Source organism: Syzygium oleosum, unplaced genomic scaffold (assembly GCF_021117445.2).
Source record: "Syzygium oleosum isolate NSW1041296 unplaced genomic scaffold, Sole_v2.1 Sole_v2.19, whole genome shotgun sequence".
Taxonomy (NCBI): Eukaryota; Viridiplantae; Streptophyta; class Magnoliopsida; order Myrtales; family Myrtaceae; genus Syzygium; species Syzygium oleosum.
In genome coordinates this window covers 3,723,501-3,743,550 of record NW_026607503.1, presented here as the reverse complement: position 1 = coordinate 3,743,550, position 20,050 = coordinate 3,723,501, and the positions used below count along the sequence as shown (strand labels likewise).

At 40.1% G+C, this 20,050-nt stretch overlaps 2 protein-coding genes across 2 annotated transcripts; one reads left to right on the top strand and one right to left on the bottom strand.

Annotated features, from left to right (window-relative positions):
- The first annotated feature begins 362 nt into the window (after positions 1–362).
- On the top strand, positions 363–3,997 carry LOC115674061 (uncharacterized). The gene is made up of 2 exons (XM_030596383.2): positions 363–942; positions 3,205–3,997. The coding sequence occupies exons 1-2, from the start codon at positions 635–637 to the stop codon at positions 3,695–3,697; spliced, it is 801 nt and encodes a 266-aa protein (XP_030452243.1). The 5' UTR covers positions 363–634; the 3' UTR covers positions 3,698–3,997.
- A 3,647-nt stretch (positions 3,998–7,644) lies between these two features.
- On the bottom strand, positions 7,645–13,660 carry LOC115674069 (respiratory burst oxidase homolog protein D). The gene is made up of 12 exons (XM_030596397.2): positions 12,410–13,660; positions 12,135–12,297; positions 11,953–12,001; positions 11,653–11,766; positions 11,003–11,428; positions 10,297–10,683; positions 10,095–10,190; positions 9,826–9,941; positions 9,586–9,688; positions 9,422–9,495; positions 8,197–8,798; positions 7,645–8,091 (listed from the first exon to the last, which is right to left on the bottom strand). Exons 1-12 carry the CDS (start codon positions 13,068–13,070, stop codon positions 7,982–7,984), a joined length of 2,901 nt encoding a protein of 966 aa, XP_030452257.1. The 5' UTR covers positions 13,071–13,660; the 3' UTR covers positions 7,645–7,981.
- Positions 13,661–20,050: the final 6,390 nt, after the last annotated feature.

The window sequence follows — 20,050 nt, the reverse complement described above, 5'->3', positions numbered from 1 at the left end:
CTTGAACTTTTAATTTGTTCAATTTAGCCATTGAATTTTAACCCGATGTGCAATGTGATCCCTGAATTTTTGGTACATGTTCAATTTAGTCCAAAAGTATATGAAAATATTCAACGTAGTCATTATATTAATTTATGGATTATATTGAACATTTTCATATAGTTTATGGACTACGTCAAAAGTGCACCAAAAGTCTAGGAATTACATTGAACAAAATTAAAAGTTCATGGATCTTATTGAGTATTAAGCTAAAGTTCAGAAATTATATTAAATAAATTAAAAATTTTAAAGACTGCGTTATACGTTTAGCCAAAATTCGGAACTCTTTGGTGTCATCATCCCTTGTCCAATAAACAAACGAAACAAAACATTCGAGGGGAGCCAACTGGACCTTCGCGTTCCGATCGCAGAACATTCGCCGCCTCCTTTGCGATTCACGGCATAAACCTCGTCGCACCGAGGACTCGACGCCGGACACAGTCGCCGGCGACTCACGAATTCCCCTTCCTCTTCCAACTTCCTCCCCCCTTGCCCAATTCGAACGGGAAGTGACGCCGCCCCCGGCCGCCGTCTCGGGTTTTGCGGAATTTCCGGCGATCGGGAAGGAGGAGGAGGGGCTGCTCCGGGAGGGACCATGGGAGGCGGCAAGTGGTGGAAGATCGCCGTGCTCTTGGGGGTGCTGGGCGCGATGAGGGAAGCGAACAAGCGATACGGGTGGGACAAGGAGAGTGCGCTCAGGGTGTTCGAGGAATGGTCCGACCGGCTGGGCGTGTGGGCGATCCCCGCGTACGTCGGGGTTCACACCCTCACTCTCGCCCTCTGCCTCCCTTACGCCATCTTCTTCGAGGCCGGGGCTTCTCTCCTCTTTGGGTTCTCCACTGCCGTCCTCTGTGTGTTCGCCGCCAAGTTGCTCGGCGCTTCGCTCTCGTTTGGGATCGGCAGGTACGGTTCTCTTATTTAGATTGCCGTCTTATAATGGAGTTCGTACTGGTTACTGTGTGGGTGGGTAACATTTGGTACTTGGGTTTTTGTATGAATTTGCATCTTGCTAGTTTCCCCAAGCTCCATTGTGGCTGTGCTTTCTTTCTGGATGGGTTAATGTGATGAAAGGTTTTCTTTTTGCTAAACCATAATATGAGGATGGTAACTTTGTGATTGTGATCGTGTTTTCAGAGATGAGATGATTTTATTGCGTTAAATTAACCTTTTTCGAGGAATAATGAGTGCAACAGGGAGTTCCCGCCTAACTAATTCGCATCACATTTCGCGTTATTGTACTCTTTTGCGTGTTTTTTAGGTTCCTATGTGTTATTTAGTCTTCTCCCAATTCATCAGGCCGTAGAATCTCAATTTCCATATCATAGTTTGGTCTTGTCATGACCATAGTTGCCATTGGTAAAAGGGTAGATTCGTTCTTCTTTTCATGGGGATAATTTGGACTCTATTAGCAATCAATTTTAATTTTGATGAATAATTTTATCTTTCTATTCCAACCTAATGAAAATGTGGGAGATATGATATGATAGCATAAACTTAAGAAGAGATACCTCTTTTCTTATCTAAGAAGCCTGAGGAATTTCCCAAAGATGGTGATAGTTATGTTGTGCCTATGAAAAACCATTTCACACATGTTTCAAATATGTTTTTTTTGTTTTTATTGGAATACTCATATGTTTATATATGGATGCTGAACGCCTTGTCAGCTGTATGTCAATATCAGAGTACTCTTGCCTAATTCTGGCCTGACTGGCCAAGCACCCAATGTGCCAATATGTGAGAGGTTATGTGAGGATCCAAATGTAGTTTGATTCTTATATTAGTAGTCAGCACCATATGAAGATATCAAATGTTAAAAATAAACAGAGTAAGAGTTTTGATCTATGCAATTAGATCCACTGCATCATGTATTTCAGGGTTCCCAGGTTTAGACATGGGTTTAGGGTGCATTGCTTCAGATACAGATCTCCCCAAAGAATGTCCCATAGTTGGCCTTCTTTCCATTGATATATAACTAAGGAGGCATCAACCTTGTAGTATGCTAAGCACAGGAGAACTTTCTTTTGCTGATATTCGATATTGGGTTATTCATAGTATTACTATACCTTCCCTATTACTGTAGCTAGTTTTGTGGAAGTCCTGTAGAACGTTTTCCTTGAGCTTTAGTGACATTCTCTAATTGAACAAGAAATCTGATGCAGTTGTCAATGTCATGCTTATCTTATCTAACTTTGATTTTTCCCTTTAGTGCCTCCGGATTTACAGACTTGTCACTATGCTTGAGCTTAAAATAGTTCTTTCTTCTCCCTCCACTGTTTATGTACTCAGCAGAAGCCTTTAACTTCCAAGTTTCTCTACTTCAATTGATATACTTTTGCTTTGTTTCATTATGCAAAACAATCTCATCAGAAGAAAGCGTACCTGGAGAATGATGCCTTGATCGTGGGCAGTAAAGTTGTTTGTCTTTATTGTTAAAGCATAACTTTGATGCAGGCATATTACTATAAGAAACTCCTATATCACCCAATGTCCTCATTAGAGTGGTAACTTCATTGGCCAAAACAGAAAAGCAAAGAAAAGAAAAGAAAAGTGACACTCATTATACTTGTATTTGCTTTTTATAGCCTGGACATATGCAAGGTACTCTAATGAATTTTCTGGGGGTTTTTTTGGCCCTCCTCTACCTCTAGAAGCAAGCTTTAGATAATCAAAAAATATCTCCGTCAACCATATCAATTTTTAGACAACATCTAACAGTGTATATAGAACCAGAAGTAATTTTTTGGCATTTTTTGGATCCTTGAGATTTTATTGAAAGCTTGGTTACGTTCCAACGCTTCTAGGGTACTCCATTAAGTCCAACATACTTTTTTGAAATACTCAACTCTCCCAAGGTTACAATAACTGTCGTTGCACAACTTATGAAAGTAACTTCTATACATCCCTGTTGGCACTTCAACAACCAACACCTTTTTTGTTCTAAATTTAACAACTCACCAAAGTAACTACGATTCATGCTTTAGTTCAACTATCTTTTCGTCATACTGCTTTTAATTGTCTCCATTACTGCATTTAGAATCTATCTAAGCTGACCTATCATATGTGCCCCTGAAATTTTCTTTATGCTATGCCTCTTTCTACATTTCTCCAATATGATTTAGGTTTCCTTCATTCACGAGAGTCATTATAACATTTTGGTTTCCTCAGGCTAGTTTTTAGGAGTTCAAATTCAGCAATGGAATGGGCTCAAAGCAACAGATACTTTCATCTGCTTTCTAGGGGAGTTGAACGAGATGGTTGGAAGTTTGTTCTTCTTGCTCGGTTCTCACCCATACCATCATACATAATAAACTATGCCCTGGCGGCTACCAATGTTGGGTTTGTATTGGATTTCCTCCTTCCCACAGTCATTGGCTGTGTGCCAATGATCCTACAGAATATATCCATCGGCAGCCTTGCTGGTGCTGCCGTGGCCACAGCTTCTGGAACTAACAAATCTAGGGTCTGGTCATTCTTGTTTCCCATGCTTGGGATTTTATCGAGCATTCTTATATCCTTCAGGATCAAAAGTTATTCCGCTGCTATGATGGTGGATGAATCTTCTGTTAATAAGGGTACTGATAATCATGGTATTACAACTGATTCAGCCCACATTTCAAGCAGCAGAAAAGAGAGTAAGGACGTCAAGAGAAGACGGTGATAAATCTAGAAAGCCTCTGCAGTTTACATTTCTCACAATTCTCTCGGTTTAGAAGATGTTTGCCATTCTGGATATGTGTTCTTATCATCCAGAGGGGGCTCTTTCATGCATTATTGACTGACATGTTGAAGCTTTGGAAGTTTGTTGCAGGCATAAGTCATAGCATTTAACAAATTATGCAGGGAAAGCTTTAGGCCTCTGCTCTTACTTATATGGTAGATTGTGTAACTTTGGTTCTCTAGAGCCCGAGTTTTATTGGTAACCTACTTGACTGGTTCCTTCTTTTTGGACTTTAGTTCAGATGCTGAATTTGAAGTCTGCAGAGGCTTTGGCTTCCATAGACTCACTGTTTCTTCTGCTTTTTTCTCTCTTTTTTATTCTTGATTTCCTCAAAAAGCTGCGCCTTTCCGTTGCAATGATCATCCATAGTATTTGGCTAAAAGAAAGAGGACCAGTCATGTCATTACTTATCAGTTCCCATTAGCATCTAGCATCTATCCAGTGTCGAACGTATTAAGGAGGAAAAGATCTCAGAAAGCGGACGATCTCATGAAAATTACATGCATGTTCATAGTAATTCCAGCATTGGCACACAGGTGAATGAGCTACTCTTGTCACACTTTCTGCATTAACTCTTGATTGTTTCCCGTCCCTAACACAAGTTTGCAAGAATGTTTTGACCTACATCTGTTTAAAACCTGGCCGTTAGAATGAATAGTCAGATACTCAGAAGGTCATTTCTCTTGCGCCCAAATAATACTAGACGCATCTCTCACATAACTGGTGACGTCACTTGGTCTGAAGCTTATCGGAGAGGGAGGGAGTATATTTCAGACTGCCTAATAACATGGTAGCTCATCGAATGGCACAAAGCATCAAAACTATCTCTTTAGAAGTGATCAGGACTGCGTTGATTCACACTTGTACTTTGCCTTCTATTAATGTTGATTCCGAGTCCCTGCTTTCTGCAGCTCATTAGTAGTTCCAATTTGTGGCAGTTTGCACGGTCCAGATTGGTTTCACGCTAAGAAGTGAGCATGAGGCCTTTTATATGTTGAGAGATTCACTTAATGAGCTGAGCCATATCCACCTATCCAAATAGGCCTTTGTTTTGGGCTTCTCTGCAACAGTAACAGCAGCATTTTATTTTAGCTGCAGATGCAACGAGATGAACTCAGCATAGCTCGGCCGAGGTTGGTCACGAGATTTTTGTTACCATATGGGTTACTCATTAGTTAGGATGAACTTTAGTGTGCTCGAATTTCGAATTGAAATTTGACGAGAGTGGTACATGGAAGTTTCATTCCGTTCCTCTCTTAGTCCTGCACTACAGCATTCTCAATCTTGTAGTAAGAGGAGGTAATTCTTGTATTTTGTTTCTTGGGATTCTTTGATCCAGACTTTATGGTTGCTTCCTTCAAAATCCCTCAGCTCGCGAGCAAGCCATTTTTTGGACTGCAAGACGGGGAGTACAATTCTCTCCGCCGGGGTTGACTCGGAGATGTGAGTTTCGCGAATTCCTCCTCATGCACGTCCCTGAATTGTCGCGTACTTTGACTCTATATTTAGTTTTACTCCGATCGTCGACCATTTTTTAACCTTTGATTACGAATGCCTTGTTACGACTTCTATTGTATCAACTACTCGAAGTGGGCAAATTCAATGTTGAAATGGTCATTCCCACTTGTCAAACATATGTATCTTGATTACAAGTCCAGCACAAGGTAGCTTCTCGTTCAACCGCGTTCTGAACATCGGGCAACTCTTAAGATTCACCAATGACTTATAATTCGATGGATCGATGCGATGTTCGCCCTTCTCTAGAGTCCAAACTCTCGATCACCGATTCATCCAAACTTAATTCTCGAAATCTGCAGGATTCAATAGACAAAAAGTTTGTCCTACCGGCCAAGAGCCACCCTTCTCCGATAGTCCTACCTATAATTTCATTTCATCGTGAAAGACTTGGTCTCTTGAAACTAACATGCAATTAAAGCTTCACGCCAGAAAAGAAAACCAAGGGAAAAAAGTACGAGTGCTCGAGACAACCAGCTACTACCAAAACATGCAGCGGATACTGTGGGCAAGAAGGAGCACACGGTCCATGTTTTTCAACAATCGTTTGAATCTGTCAACGTTGAAGCATTCCTTCCTAACATTAACACGTCGTGGAGTCATTTTCAAAGCATTAGTAGGGAGCGAAGCCGGTGGTGCGCGTTAGGTGAGCACTTAGGCATTGGAGGATTCGAAGGTTGCTGGTGTGAGACGTCGCCCGTGACCAAGAGATGATGATGTCGCGTACGCCTTACTTTCCAAAAGTCCAGATCTGCTCTTTGACTCATGTCAATTCTACTTTTCTTTCTTTCCTTTCGGCAATTTCCCAATGTGAAAATGTGTTCTACGTTGAGATGGAGAAGCACGCGGTATGCTGTTAGATAATTCACAAAGTCGTGGTGTATTTCTAAGGTGTGGTACCAAATTCGACTACTCTCTTTGTATAGTAGTATAGATTAAGTGAACTCTTGTCATCGAGGAAATTTACTTTTGGGTTTAAATTTTGAGGAAAAATTAATAAAGAAATCTTGGTTGGACTCCCCATACCCACCTGTCAACGATATGTAAAATAGATGCATAAGATACTTTCTCCGGGATACTAAGGTAGCAACAATAATCTCCTCCATATATATATATAGAATTATCAATTCGTGATATTTTGAAAGGATCTAAAAACTCTTCGATATCGACCCTATAGATATTGATCATTGTTGATCGTGATGACTTATTTACCAATTTTCCAATAGCTCTCACCGTCGGGATCAGACTAGGATTGGGGGTCTCGACTCGAGGAAAATCAACGAATTTTTTTTTTTGACCAAGAGAAAGAAAAAAAATCAAAGATCGATCTTTGACTCAGGTTCTTCCAATTCACTCGATTGAGGCTCGGAAAGATGTCCAATCGTACTCATGATTCTTGAATAGCTAAAAGGGATCCGGTCCCCCTCAGCATCGCACTAACGATAGTGAACAACTGGTGGCATGTGATAATTCAGTCTTATCAATTAGCACAGTTCCCCCAATACCAATGTGCACGTCAAAAATATAGTTGGTGAAAAGTTTAAAACCAATTTAAATAAAACAAAAATAAAAGGATTAAGAGCTCCCAAAATTCAATGATTAACAGGCTTGATGTCCGAAAAAGCCATCCATTACGCCTTTGAATTAAGTGTAATCATCCCGTGTTAGTGGCGTGTTATAATGGATTTCCCACTACAAGAGAAAATCTATCTTTCTGGTACCAATGAAAGAACATGTTCATCAACTTTCCTATGTTTAGACTTAGTGTTTTCAAAACCAAATCTAGGGTTGATGCTTCTTGCTTTCCTCGTGTCATTAGATTAATCGAAAAAAAAAAAGACTAAATGGATCCACTGAGATATTTTCGTGTCGTGCCGATAGAAGAAAGAAAAATATTCAATTAACAAAGTGACTTCTGAGCGATCCGGAAGAGCGTTAAAAGATAATGCCCCTTCATTTGGTACAAGATTCACTTGATGTGGTGGGTGAAAAAGATCTAGAAGTAGGAATTGATGAGGAGAACAATTTAGTTCAAACCAAACCTAAATTTATTGCTTTGGGGGTTTGGCGCCCGTTGTTCCGAAGGATGAACTGGGTATGGACCATTCTGCAATGTATCGCTTTCGTGTTACTATGAACTTGAACAAAGAACCAAGTCCGAGACTAGATATTGCCTTTTGATGAGATGGTTTATGACAATTTTAAATTCTTCATTAACGGTAAAGTTGTGATCCAGAAGAGCTTTTCGAGAAATCATATTGTTCCAAAATATGTCCCATCAGCGGATGATAATCAAGGGTATTATTTTCAAGGTAACTCATTGATGTCTATATAGAAAACTGAGAAGAAGAATGAACGAAAAGTCCTCGAAATGCGGAACATCACCACCTATCAATTCCAGGGTGATGCGATTAACAAATGATATTATAAATTTGAGGTATACATCTCTGATCAGTGTTACACAATGAAATAACTCCCTATATCTAACTCTATATTTGCAATTAGGTTTGGGTCAGCTTAAATCTAATATGAGGGCACATCATTCAAATCCCAAGCAGGGATGGAATTAATCCCAAATTAGTACCGGTTCTCTACTCATCGTTACGAATAAATTGACTATAACTAACCGATATAATATTCACCTTCGGCTTTATTTATACATTTTTTATCCCATGCCACATCTTTTTGCTTCTAGCTGTTCAAGCTTCTTCAAAAGTTCTCCTTATGGAAGTCGAACTTGGTGGAGGTCTTGTGAGAGAAATCCAGAGCCAAGTGCCTCAAGTCCTTTGTCAACGCTGGTGCCCCACAATAGAAGACTCCTGCAAAATTGTTCATCGTAGTACAAATAATGTGAGAAATTGTCCAAATCAAACAGCGTCACTAAAAGACATGGCAGGCGTGGATTAGGTTAAGTGGGAACCCACCAACTCTTGTCTCCGGGTGTTGCAGCGCGATCTTCTTGTAGACCTGGCGCCAGTTGGGCTTGGCGAAGTGGGACTTGACTCGGGTCCCAGACACGACGTCGACGCCATGCTTCGCGTGGTTCAGGTTCTGGAGCATCGCGATGAGGGCTGACCGGGCGTCGCCCTCCTCGTACACGCTGGTGCAGTAGTTGTGGAGCTCGATGACCCGCCGCTCGTCCATCCCGGCCACCTCGTCCATGATCCCCTTGAACCACTCGAACGAGCCCTGCTCCCGGGTCACCCAATAGAAGTAGGCCTTCCTGGTCCTGAACCCTCCTCTGCTGTGGTTGCCCCCCTTGTGACCCACCTTGTGACCGTGATTGGTGTGGTTGCTGTTGCTGTTGTCATCATCCGGGGTTAGTGGCGAGATGGGTCTACCACTTTCCAACGAATTGAAGTGGTCTTGCTCATTTTCTTTGATTTTGATGTTGTTGATGATGTCCTTCACGATGCTCACCATGGGCGTGGCCCCAATCCCTAGCCCCACCAGTAGCACCACCTCATACTTTTGGTAGTCTTGTGCGGGTGCTCCATATGGACCGTCTATCAATATCTTTGGGAAGCTGAACAAATTAGGAAAAAAAAGCAATCATGGATCAACAAATTATTCAATCATATAGTTTTTAAATTGAATGCACCATCTTTTCCTTCAACAATGATTGATGACACCATAAAGAAAAATAAGATAAAACCAAACAAGACTGTAGGGTCTCATTCTTCCGGTCTTGTACTATGTTTTTTAAATCTATCACGGACTTGGTACATCATTTCTTTAAGCAATTCCCTAGATCAATCACTACCGACTCTCGTTTGATCCCTTTTCTTATTGTTTGGAGGCTCGACTTTTATAAATCTTAACTCCCATCTTTAGTATCCGGCAAGAACTGAAAAGTTTGATTTCTCTGTCCACTAAATTGACATCAATTAACTAAGAAACGTTCTTTTAATTATATATAAGCATAATCAATGCGAACTATTAAATCAGGCGCGCTCGAGTGTTAACTAAACAGATCCACTATAAAAGCACAAGGTAAATCAAAAGATTGAAATCATCTTCATCATTACACCTTTTGGACATTTTTCTCACCCTATGATTGCCATATATCTCGGGAAACCGACTGATTATTTCAAGATTTAAAAGTTTCTTTTTCCTTTAAACTTAGTGCAACCTAGCTAAAAGTCTTACCAGGGGATGCTTCCTCCTGGAACGCAATCAGCTCTCAGCAATCCGCTCTTCCCAACGGGTGGAGGTTGGCACACCTACCAATCCATAAAATGTAATTAATTAGCTCCCAGAAACCCTTAGAACCATAATCCCACGAGTGGTGATTAATCAATCATTAAACCAACCTCCGAGAACACGGTTTTCAGTTGCCTTGTCCAATCTCCCAATGTCCGAATGTGAACGCTGAGGTAGTCATCTCCCGGTGAAGAAGTGATCGAGAATGGGTGCCTGCTCATGATCAAACACCAGTTATTCTCTCATTTAGATACTAATGCTCGAACTTTCCATAGGTTTACATGTGCATCAACATCATGTATCATCACAAATGTCATGACAGAAAGAGAGAGAGAGAGAGAGAGAGCTACCATTCAAAGGGAGAAACAGCTGAGCAGTTCACGAACATGTACTGCCCACTTCTGTACTTGAAGCCATGGGGCTTCGACATGTGCAGTGCCAGTACATTCCCTGGATAAACCGCCACCTGCATTGCCCATCAAGTTTTTTATATTAACATATATGACATCTTAATTGGTTGATGAATAGATTACTGGTTAATTATTTGCACCAGATGATGATGAGTAGAAATCTGCAGATTAAACTATGGCCGTTTGGTTTAGGGTTTGTATTAAAATACCTTGAGAATCTTGACCGGCTTGATACTGGACCTGAAAGCCCGGATCAACCTTTCACATGCATAGAGGGTCACCGGCACTGCCAAGTACATCCATGTCTGCGATCATAATTGAAGAAATAGTAATTAAATAGAGAATAACATTATTGGAAGTAACAACTGTGACTAAACTTGTAACAATTGGAAGGAGGGTAAGGAAGGTTACCGTTTTCTTGTACCATTTGTGGACGAGGTAGAGCTTGATCCCATGGACGACGAGCAGCGTGTAGACCACGACGAAGAGGTGGTGCGAGTACCAGAAGGCGTTGAAGCCCGTGAGCTTCTTCAAGGGCCCGGGCACGTCGATCTTGTTCCGCCTGAACCAAGGCATGGCCAACGTGAAGGCGATTGCCATCAGGAGCACCATGATGATCCCCGTCACGCCCTCCACTCCCTTCACAAACCACCAGTAGTTCGGGGGCTGCTCCTCGCCGAAGTAGGGCTTCATGGGCGCGTACACCTCGGGGCTCGCATGCAGGATCCTCGGGAAGTCACACGTCAAGTGAGAGATTGCGTGCAAGCCAACCCCGACAGCTATCCCTGCCGCGATCACCTGCGATTGTACATACGTTAGGAATATGTTATAAGATCGAGGTGTTTATCGAGATCTCTGAATCAAGATTATTTCGAGCAACAAAAGTCCATGAAGTTAGCGAGATACAATAATTTACAATTAGCCAAATGTGAGTATGAATTGCAAGCAAAATGATTGTGTATATCATCTTGACACGTATTTTTGTCATAGTATACAATAGTAGATAATTCCCACAATTTTTTCCAATGCTTAATTGTATAAGTATTCTTATGTGGAGTCTCTCATTTCATCATTAGATTAGTAATAATCTCTGTAATTAAAATAATGGACGCATTACCTTGTGAAAGTTAAGGTTGTCGTCGAAGGGGACCGCAGCACCCAACCGGGTCTTGTTCCTGAGCCACGTGATGGTGTTTCGACAGACGGGCAACAGGATGAGTGCCATGTTGAACTTGACCGTCTCGGCGCCACCCTTCGCGACGCAGACGCAGTAGCCCATCACGCCGAAGGCCGCCCTGTTCCGGTATTGGATGAACTTGTAGGTGAAGAGGCCCGACATGATCGCGATCCATAGCACCATCACCCACAGCCTCTTCCAGTTGTCCATCAGGAAGTACTTGGCCCTCTCGCCCCATCGGTGGAGCGGGCTATCGTCGATGGTCGGTTTGAGCTTCTGGCTCAAAAGCTGGCTCAGGACTTTGCTGTCTCCGACCCTCACGGACTGATTCGGAGCTTGCAAGAGCAGTGTTTCCAGGTTGTAAACCTGCATAGGGCAAATCAAGAACGTGTTACATATGGATGGCTATTTCATACGTGCCTAGTGAAAAATCCTAGTGAAAAAGTTCATTTCGATAAGTGATTCTACTTTATTGCTAATAATGACCACGTTAAATGTTCGTAGCACTTGTCCAAATTACATGTGATGTAAATAAATTATTCACTAATTAACGATGTCTTAAATCAACGGAAGTGTTTAATGATATGTACCATGATGTATCCCTTATTCTCCGGGTCCAACTCCTCCATGATGAGAGCTGCATATTCCTGAGCTTGTTTCTGGATATTTGATAGCTTATTCGCTGATGCGCTGAGGCTGATGATCTACACAAAAAAAAAAAAGGATTTATTTTCTTTCAATTGAATTGAACAATTCCACGTCCGAGCAACTTCTATTTATAAATAGACTCACAGAAAATAATAATAATAACAATATTAATATTAATAATCACAGTAATTCATCAGGCTCCTCTGACCAGATCTTAGTTTTAGGTGGCATTGTATGTATACCTCTCTGACTTCTTCCTCGGTGATTCTCCCATCGGCATCTTTGTCCACCCTAACGTTGAATCACACAGAACAGTCATTTCGTTTTAATAATCATTTTGTTTTACAATAATATTAACTTGTTCAATACCTACACGAAAACGAAAAATTAGTATCAACACTAGTATGAAGCACTGCTTGCTTACATGTCGAAGAAAGTTTGTAGCCTCGAGTCGAAGCTCTCGTCGCTGATCTGTTCCCAAAACTCCCTGAGCTGATCCTTGTTGATGGTGTCGCCATCTATGTTGCGCCTCTGTGCAAGCGCCCGAAACAGCTCGTTCGCAAAGTCCTTTGACTCTTTGTTCATTCCTAATTGCAATTATTAACACACGAAACGGACATTATTGAGTTGTAAAGAACTACTAAATTATAGTGCAATAACAAAAGAAATGGGAGTACTTTTTCAGGTTTTTTAATTTACCTATGCATTCACAGAACTGGGAATTATGCAGGAGGCCGGCCGACGAAGCGGTCAACTGGTCGAATCGCTTCTCGACTGATAGCCACCCGGGTGCCCCGCCCCCGGCAGCGGCGCCGCCCGTCTTGGCGGTGATGAACTTGAGGCCCTTGAGCGCGGTTGCCGCCGCCGACCTCGTCCGGTCGAAGCGCCTTGCTGGTGTCGTTGGCCGCCGCGAGAGCGAGGTGATGCGCTTCAGCTCCTGCGAGACCTGCCGGAAACGGGACGAGGCACTCCGGAGGACTGACGACCCAAATGACGACGACCTCCGGGTCTCGAACGTCCTCCTCGCGAGTAGCGCCAGCTCGGGGTCCTCGAGGTCGGTTGCCCCGCCAGCGGTCTGCACGCTGTGGACGGCAACGCCATCGTCCCGTATGTCGAGGGTGATCTCGACATATGGCTCGCCGTCATCGTCCTCGGCTTTCGAGGCGTCGCTCCCGCTTCGGAGCCCCGCTGTCTCAAGAGGGATGTTGAACCTCGCGCTCTTTCTCGAGGATCGCTTGGAGCTGTGAAGGGTTGATCCGAGCGGCCCACTGAAGGCTGCACGGCCGTCGCTGCCGGTGCTGTCCGTATCCGAATTATTGTTGTTGTCCGATGAATAGTAAAAAGCTCCTTCGCTTCTCATCTTTAAAATCGAAAATACAAAATCTCTGGAGCAGAAAGAATGACGAACGGATTGAACTGCAAAATACAATCGAACCCAGAAAAAGAGAGTTCGAACTAATACACTAAACCAAAGAAACAGAAAGAAAGGATCATTTGACCCGGTTCTATATCAGTAGGAATCCGGGGAACGACAAGACTTTTCCCAGAAAAAGAATTGATGAGATCAAGAATCGCCGAGAAAATTCGGAGGCTTTCTTTTCCTCCCCTCCTTTTTAGGGTTAGTGGGGAATGAACTGAAAGCGAAGAAGGTGACGACGGAGAGAGATTTCAGAATTAGGAATATAAATTTCCTTCTGTAGAAGCGAAAGAGTTCGGGTGGTTTGTGCTATAAGCGCAGGGAGGATGGTCCATATATATCCATACCATATGGATTTTGGAAGCGGGTCGGCATTGGCACAGTATGAAACGAAAGCGATGGCGGTCAATGGCCACGTTATGATTGGAACAGAAAATGAGTAATTTTCAAGTTGCAGAGATACATAAAAGAAGAAGAAGAAGAGGGAGCGCGGAAGTTTCTGTGCTACGCAGCTGCGGATGGCAGTTAATGATGTAAGTGTCCGCAAAATTTGGGATAAGAGTTTTTCTTTACTTTAGAATATTTCATGGTGAGGACCGCGGCAGTGTTTGGTGAGGAAAAGTCAAACGGAAACACCATTTCGTATCGAAGAATGGATCTGACTCTTAGCGTCCTCCAAATTGAAGGTAAGACTTGTTTTTGCTTTTCATCTTAGCCTCTTGGAAAGTCGAACTCGGGATCCGCGCGGCATTCATTTTTCAACTCTACTTTGCGCCTTTTATATCCAAAACCTCAAACTTAGGTCGAGTTTGGTTGGCGAGCAACAAATTCGACGTCATGGTAACTTAAGGGTCGGCTTGTTTGGTGAAAAACCATTTATGAGAAATTGTTTTTGGACTTCCCGGCATTTGGAGGACAGAAAACAACAAGTTTAAATCGGGAAAAATCGAGAATTTAATCATTTTTCCTGATTTCTTGTTGCGTGTCCAAGTGAGAAGGATAAGTCTCTCTATGTCTATTTTCTATCTCTCACGAATTTTTTTCTTTTTCTTTTTCAATAAATCTGATCTGTTTTTTTTTTATAAATCTTGTCTATCATCCTGGATATACCTCATTAATGCTCAAATTTTCTATGTTCCTAAAAGACAGCATCATCTATAACGTTTTGTAAATATGATTTCATAATTTTGTTATTTTGATAAATTCCAAAATAAACAAAGAAGATGTTGATTCAAATTTGTTAGTCATTACATGCCATTTTTTACGATAAGAGTTGCCTTTCGTGGATTCGCTTATTATCAAGCACCATAAAACAAATTTTTTCTATTAGGATAATCTCATATGTTGTTTTGATGAAGATAAAGACAATTAAAGGCTACAAATGTGTGTATTAGTTGAGTAGTACCATGTGATAAACACACAAGCCACAATGCAGATGGTATCATAATTAGCACCGTGAGATTCTGATATGAGGAGTGCTCTGCCATTGTCAAAAGTGTTCTACCAATATCGACGGATCGCTAACGATATTGAGGGTGAACAAATTATCAGGTGTTAAGATGTTTACAAGTTGGAAGAATCTTCCTATAAAGTGAACATCTGCAAGGACCTTGATCGAGCATGAATAAGTGGAGAAGAACGGGGATGTTCGTGATGGCTTGGAAGGACCAAGATAAGGTATACAGTTGGATGGACATTGGTGATGGTGAACAAGTTTATAACGGGAATTTTTCAGTATAGCTTAGAAGGTCTATGACGATGAACAGCTTAGCAAAGTCGCAATTGCTAATATGCTTAGAAGGACCAGAATTATCGGGTGCAACGGGTTGTTACTGGAGCAGCAGATTGTTGGCAAAAGCAACTGCCAATATCATAGGGGTGGAAGACATGTAACGTTCTCTTGCCAACCTCAATATGGTGTCCAACAATTATCTTCAAGCCTTTTGAATCTGGAAATGAGCACCAAAGTTGATCAAGAGCAGTTCAGCATTATTGAGCAAGAGACGGTCTGACAAAAGTACACTGACACTATCAAAGACACGTTGCTGATATCAAAGAGTCGTTCTGACGATTTCGAGAGACATTTTGTTGCTGGCAAGAGTAGAACCAACCGCTAATTGATGATTTCAAAAGGGCATGGTCATCTGAGAATGAATGGTTATTTATCGAGTCCAAGAGAAGTAGCCTGAAATGGGGTCGTTTTCTCAAAAGATGGCCCACAGTGTACTTTATCTCAAAGAATGGCTTGAAGTAGCCAACTTAGTCTCAAATAAAGGTCTCAAGTGGTTAATTTTGTCTTAAATATGTTCAAGCTGAATTCAAGCCTTTCAAACTCAATGAATTTGCGAATCTATCATGTACCCAATGGATTTGGATATGATCACTTGTTGGGGAATTTGTGGTATCAGTATCACCAATCAACATTGAAAAAAGTTTTTCTAATTTGAAGTATGGACAAAATGAGCAGTTCTTGGAACTGTTGAACTGTGGCTTTCTATAATCTTTCCCGTTCTAGACCCTTCCATTCTTTCATTGGAATTTTCATGCATAGTTGATTATATGGAAAAAAAAAAGAAGGAAAAATAGAAACAGAGTAAATTGGATGAAGTTCATTTCATACCCTTAGATTAAATTGATTTCTTCATATCCTAATTTAAGACAATGTCCATTCTAGGCGCTCTTTGAGAAAATGGCCTCACTTTAGGTCTTCATTTGAGACGGTGCCCACTCTGTACTCTCTTTGAAAAAAAAATGATTTTATTTTAATCCCTAATTTGAAATTTTACCATTGCCTCATTATGAATAGTGGTAATTCTTTAAATGTAGTAGACAAATCGGAATTGATGAAATTTTTTATAAGGATACTTTGAGTTTTCCTCAATAATTACCCTTGTCGCCACTAATGTTCCGTCAAATTTATGATAATTTTGCAAATACGACATTGAGAAAAAAAAAAGTCCTTTAACCTCATCGCACTCCAAAATAAATTGAAGATGCTAATTGAGACGATGGTGGTGTGGATCGTTGCAATGTAAGGAGTTGATCAAGCTTTATAAAGAAATTTGTCTGTGTTTGATGAGGTGATGAGTTGATAAAAAAACAGTCCTTTAACCTCATCGCTCTCCAAAATAAATTAAATGCTTCAAATAATGATCTTTATCAAAATCGCTTGAAAGACAACTATCAATCAATTTAATTAAATAAGTTTTGAAAGCACATGGTGGCAGTCATAGATCACTATGTCGCATATAATTTTCTAAAGAACTCTTAATAATGACCACCACCTAGGAGCTGGCACTTACTTGTCCTAGACCATATCTTATACTTTATAATTCTAATAAGGTCCCTGTAAAAGATAACGCCAAGAACATCGATAGATCGATTTAATTAAGTAGGTTTTGAGAGCACATGGTGACAGTTAAAAGATCATTGATGTTTGCATAATTTTCTAAAGAACTCTTAATAACGTGACTATCAAGTAGCTAGCACATGCTTGTCAAAGACAATATATTATGTTTCGAATTAAGAATTTCGACCTCGTTTATATCATGCCCTACCGGTAAGAAATCATATTTATGTGTACCGATCGAGCATCCTAATCGCACGATATCAATTTAATTTGATATGAATTGCATTTTACAAACCCTCACCTCCATAATGACTTTGATTTTTCATGACTCTTACATAAGCACTAAATAGCATATTAAATAAGGGTTAATACCATAAAAACATCAAATTAATACATCTGTGATAAATTTATCCCAAACTAATTTTTTTACTACAAAAAATCCCAAATCGGTATACCTGTAACAAATTTACCCTGAGTTTATTTTTGTTGAATTTTTTCGTTAAATTTCTAAGTTGGAAGACACATGATAGTTTACGGGTATTAATCAGTTGTCACAGATGTACCAATTTATGATTTTTCGTGGTATTAATTCAATTTAACGGAAACTAACGGATGGTACATTTATCACAATTAATCAGTTTGGAGTTTTTTATGGTCAAAAAATTAATTTGAGATAAATTTATTATAAATATATCAGTTTAGGATTTTTCGTAGTATTAATCCATTAAATAAACTAAGGGGTGTGCATTTGAGGATCACTACTTGCTTATTTTGTTTCCGAGGTGGCAAATTACAAGTTGACAAGTTGACCGTTTGACGACAAAGAAGCATGGCTCATGCAATTATTTTCTCTCTCTCTCTCTCTCTCTCCACGTCGAATTTAGTTTCTCGAGAATCCGACCGAAAAGACAACAAAAAAAAGAATTCATTTCTCGAGAAAGTCGAAGGAAATTACGTCCCGATCGAGTCGCACTTTTCGGCACGTTCTCGTGTGGACTCGACTGCTTGCTCCCAAATAGAAATTAAATGCGGCGTCCCCACGTTCAGTGCATGGGGGGAAAATAAATTTTAATAAATAAAAGGTAATAATTCATTCGATCTTTTTCGATAAAATGATTTATTCACAGCTTTCCTTAATAATGGTAAGGGCATAAGGAGTAATTTGATCCGCCAATACAAATTATGTTTGATCACCCAACCGTTTGGACATGTGGCATGTTCGTAACCCTCCATTTGTATGCCTAGTAAGGTTTGTGTATCATTTGCTTATGGGGCTTCGAATATGTTTCTCGCCGACGAGAAACATCGCTTTAGATGATTTTAATTGTGGATACATGAAATACTCGACTAATTTCGTGAACATGGTAACGCGCGAAACAGGACTCGAGTGGCTAGGTGGCCCGACAAATGCGCCCCCCAACTTAGGGTTTTACGGGCTATGGTGAAAAAGCTAGAAATACGTCATTCGTGTTATTGTAAATGCCGAAAATAAGGACGTGTTTTTTTTTAGAGAAATAGTATTTCATGAATTCGTTTCTTGGACTTTCATGCGTTTGATTTTCTAGAAATGATAGATCAACAGAAAGCCATTTACGGTCAATTAGGTACTCAGACATACAACGTGACTGTTAACAGTTTTTTTTTTACTTCAATAGATCACACGAGCTCTAGAGGTTTTATAACGGTCATCGTGTAGGAATTTCGAGTGCACATATTACGTATTAGGATGGAAAACAAACTTTGCATAACCAAATTACCTTGATGTTTTAAGACGAGGGCCATCAATGAAATTAGTAGATGGCTAAATGCTTCGGATATCCCATTATTAATCGAGAAATCAAAATATCATCTGAACTTTGAACTAATTTTAATGCTTTCAAAGTTATAACAAGTTGAGGTCTCTGGATCTAAGAACCTCTTTCGAAACTCTTCTGGTAAAAAAGAAATCACTTATTTTTTCAAAAGGAAAAGACATTTGAAATTTTAAAAACTATGAAAAAATTCTACATGATTGCAACTCGATAAACATCATTATTTGTAGATATTTGAAATTATGGAGTTTCAATTGCTAAACAAAAATCAATTTTTCAAACTCTAATTATATGATTTGGTGGGCCAAAAATGGAGAAAGTCAAAAGAGGGCTTTTTGTGTTCTTTTCCCCTCTTCTCCTTTCTAACGCGGATTCTCAAAGCGAAGAGTCAAAGTCAAAGCTAATAAAGTAAAATGGAAAACGTGTTGCTAATAGAGATCCAGCTGCTTGCTTTGACTTTTGACCGCATGGCCTACTCTGTCAACTGGCTTGTTGGATTAGTTAAGGTTCATTTCACTTTTGTTATTGTTCTTATTATTCTTCTTTTTCTTTCAATTTTTGTGGTCTTTGGTGCAGGAATTAGTGACAATTTCCGGGTTTTTGTTTTCCATTTATCCTTATTGGGTAGGGAAGTCCTCGGGAGCTAATGGCGGCTGCCATTCCACGAGCCACGGGATGTACAATATCGTTCTTGTCGATAAATTTTGATATATGTCATATTTTTCGAAACCTTCGTGCAACATTTGTACACCTCACCTTTTCAAATTTAGATTTCGGTGAATTTTGTGCGCCACCCCCTCAAATTTAAAAACTCGACATCACCGATGCAAGGTGTATTTATTGAGAAATGTGAAGTTTTCTTAAAATTGTTTGTGTCGTACCATACGATAAGCATCTGCTTACCGTTGGATCTTATGAACTAGAGATTAAAACTTTTGATGTACTTACACCATATGCATTTCTGTGCCATCTAAAACATACAATTTACTAAGTATTTTGAATATCTCGTACATGTAGCGTCGAATCTACGGTTTGATAATTTTGTCTATTGTTTTTTCACATCGTAAATGGGGCCATCAAAATTTGTTCTTAACTTTCTGGTTTTTTATATTGCAGAAAATCCAGATTATATATGATGCAAACCATGATTATTCTTCGGACAAGTGGATAATTCTCTTTTCCGATATAATTGGTCAAGTACAAAACAGGTTTAGTTCAAACTTAAAATAACCTTAATTGTAGGAAGGAATCTTATCTGCTTTTCTCTACTTTCTAACAACTGGGAAAGGTAGACTATATAATGTGGAATAAAAAATTGGGCAGGGCTATTTCCACAATTTTTTTCGTCTAAAACACAATTTTTAAGGCGATTGACCAAAGCAGAGGATGTAAATATCCAACTAGGGCTGCCCTGCCTGCCCAAATGTATACATTTGGTGGACTAACAGGATTGTGTTCATTATTTTAACATGTCAGTGTCCGCACGCCCAGTCCCCCCAATTGGAGAGATGGTTTTTTACTCCCTCTCCCTATGAAATACCCCTGAATTTTAATGTCCCAAAATTCAAGCGAAATAGTTTAAGAACATACTCAAGTCCAAGGTACACTATATAACGTGGAATAAAAAATTGGACAGAGCTATTTCCACAATTTTTTTTGTCTAAAACACGTCAAGTTTAAGCCGACTGACCAAATTAGTGTTCAGATTCGGTTTATCATGTATTAATTTTTAATTACACAATTTTTAGGCAATTGTGATCCAT

Excerpts from the sequence above, each read along its gene's own strand:
- LOC115674061 (XM_030596383.2), top strand. The coding sequence starts at position 635 with ATGGGAGGCGGCAAGTGGTGGAAGATCGCCGTGCTCTTGGGGGTGCTG. Across the intron at positions 943-3,204 it reads CTCTCGTTTGGGATCGGCAG|GCTAGTTTTTAGGAGTTCAA; the intron begins GTACGGTTCTCT and ends TGGTTTCCTCAG.
- LOC115674069 (XM_030596397.2), bottom strand. The coding sequence starts at position 13,070 with ATGAGAAGCGAAGGAGCTTTTTACTATTCATCGGACAACAACAATAAT. Across the intron at positions 10,684-11,002 it reads ACAACCTTAACTTTCACAAG|GTGATCGCGGCAGGGATAGC; the intron begins GTAATGCGTCCA and ends GTACAATCGCAG. Across the intron at positions 10,191-10,296 it reads ACAAATGGTACAAGAAAACG|ACATGGATGTACTTGGCAGT; the intron begins GTAACCTTCCTT and ends TTATGATCGCAG.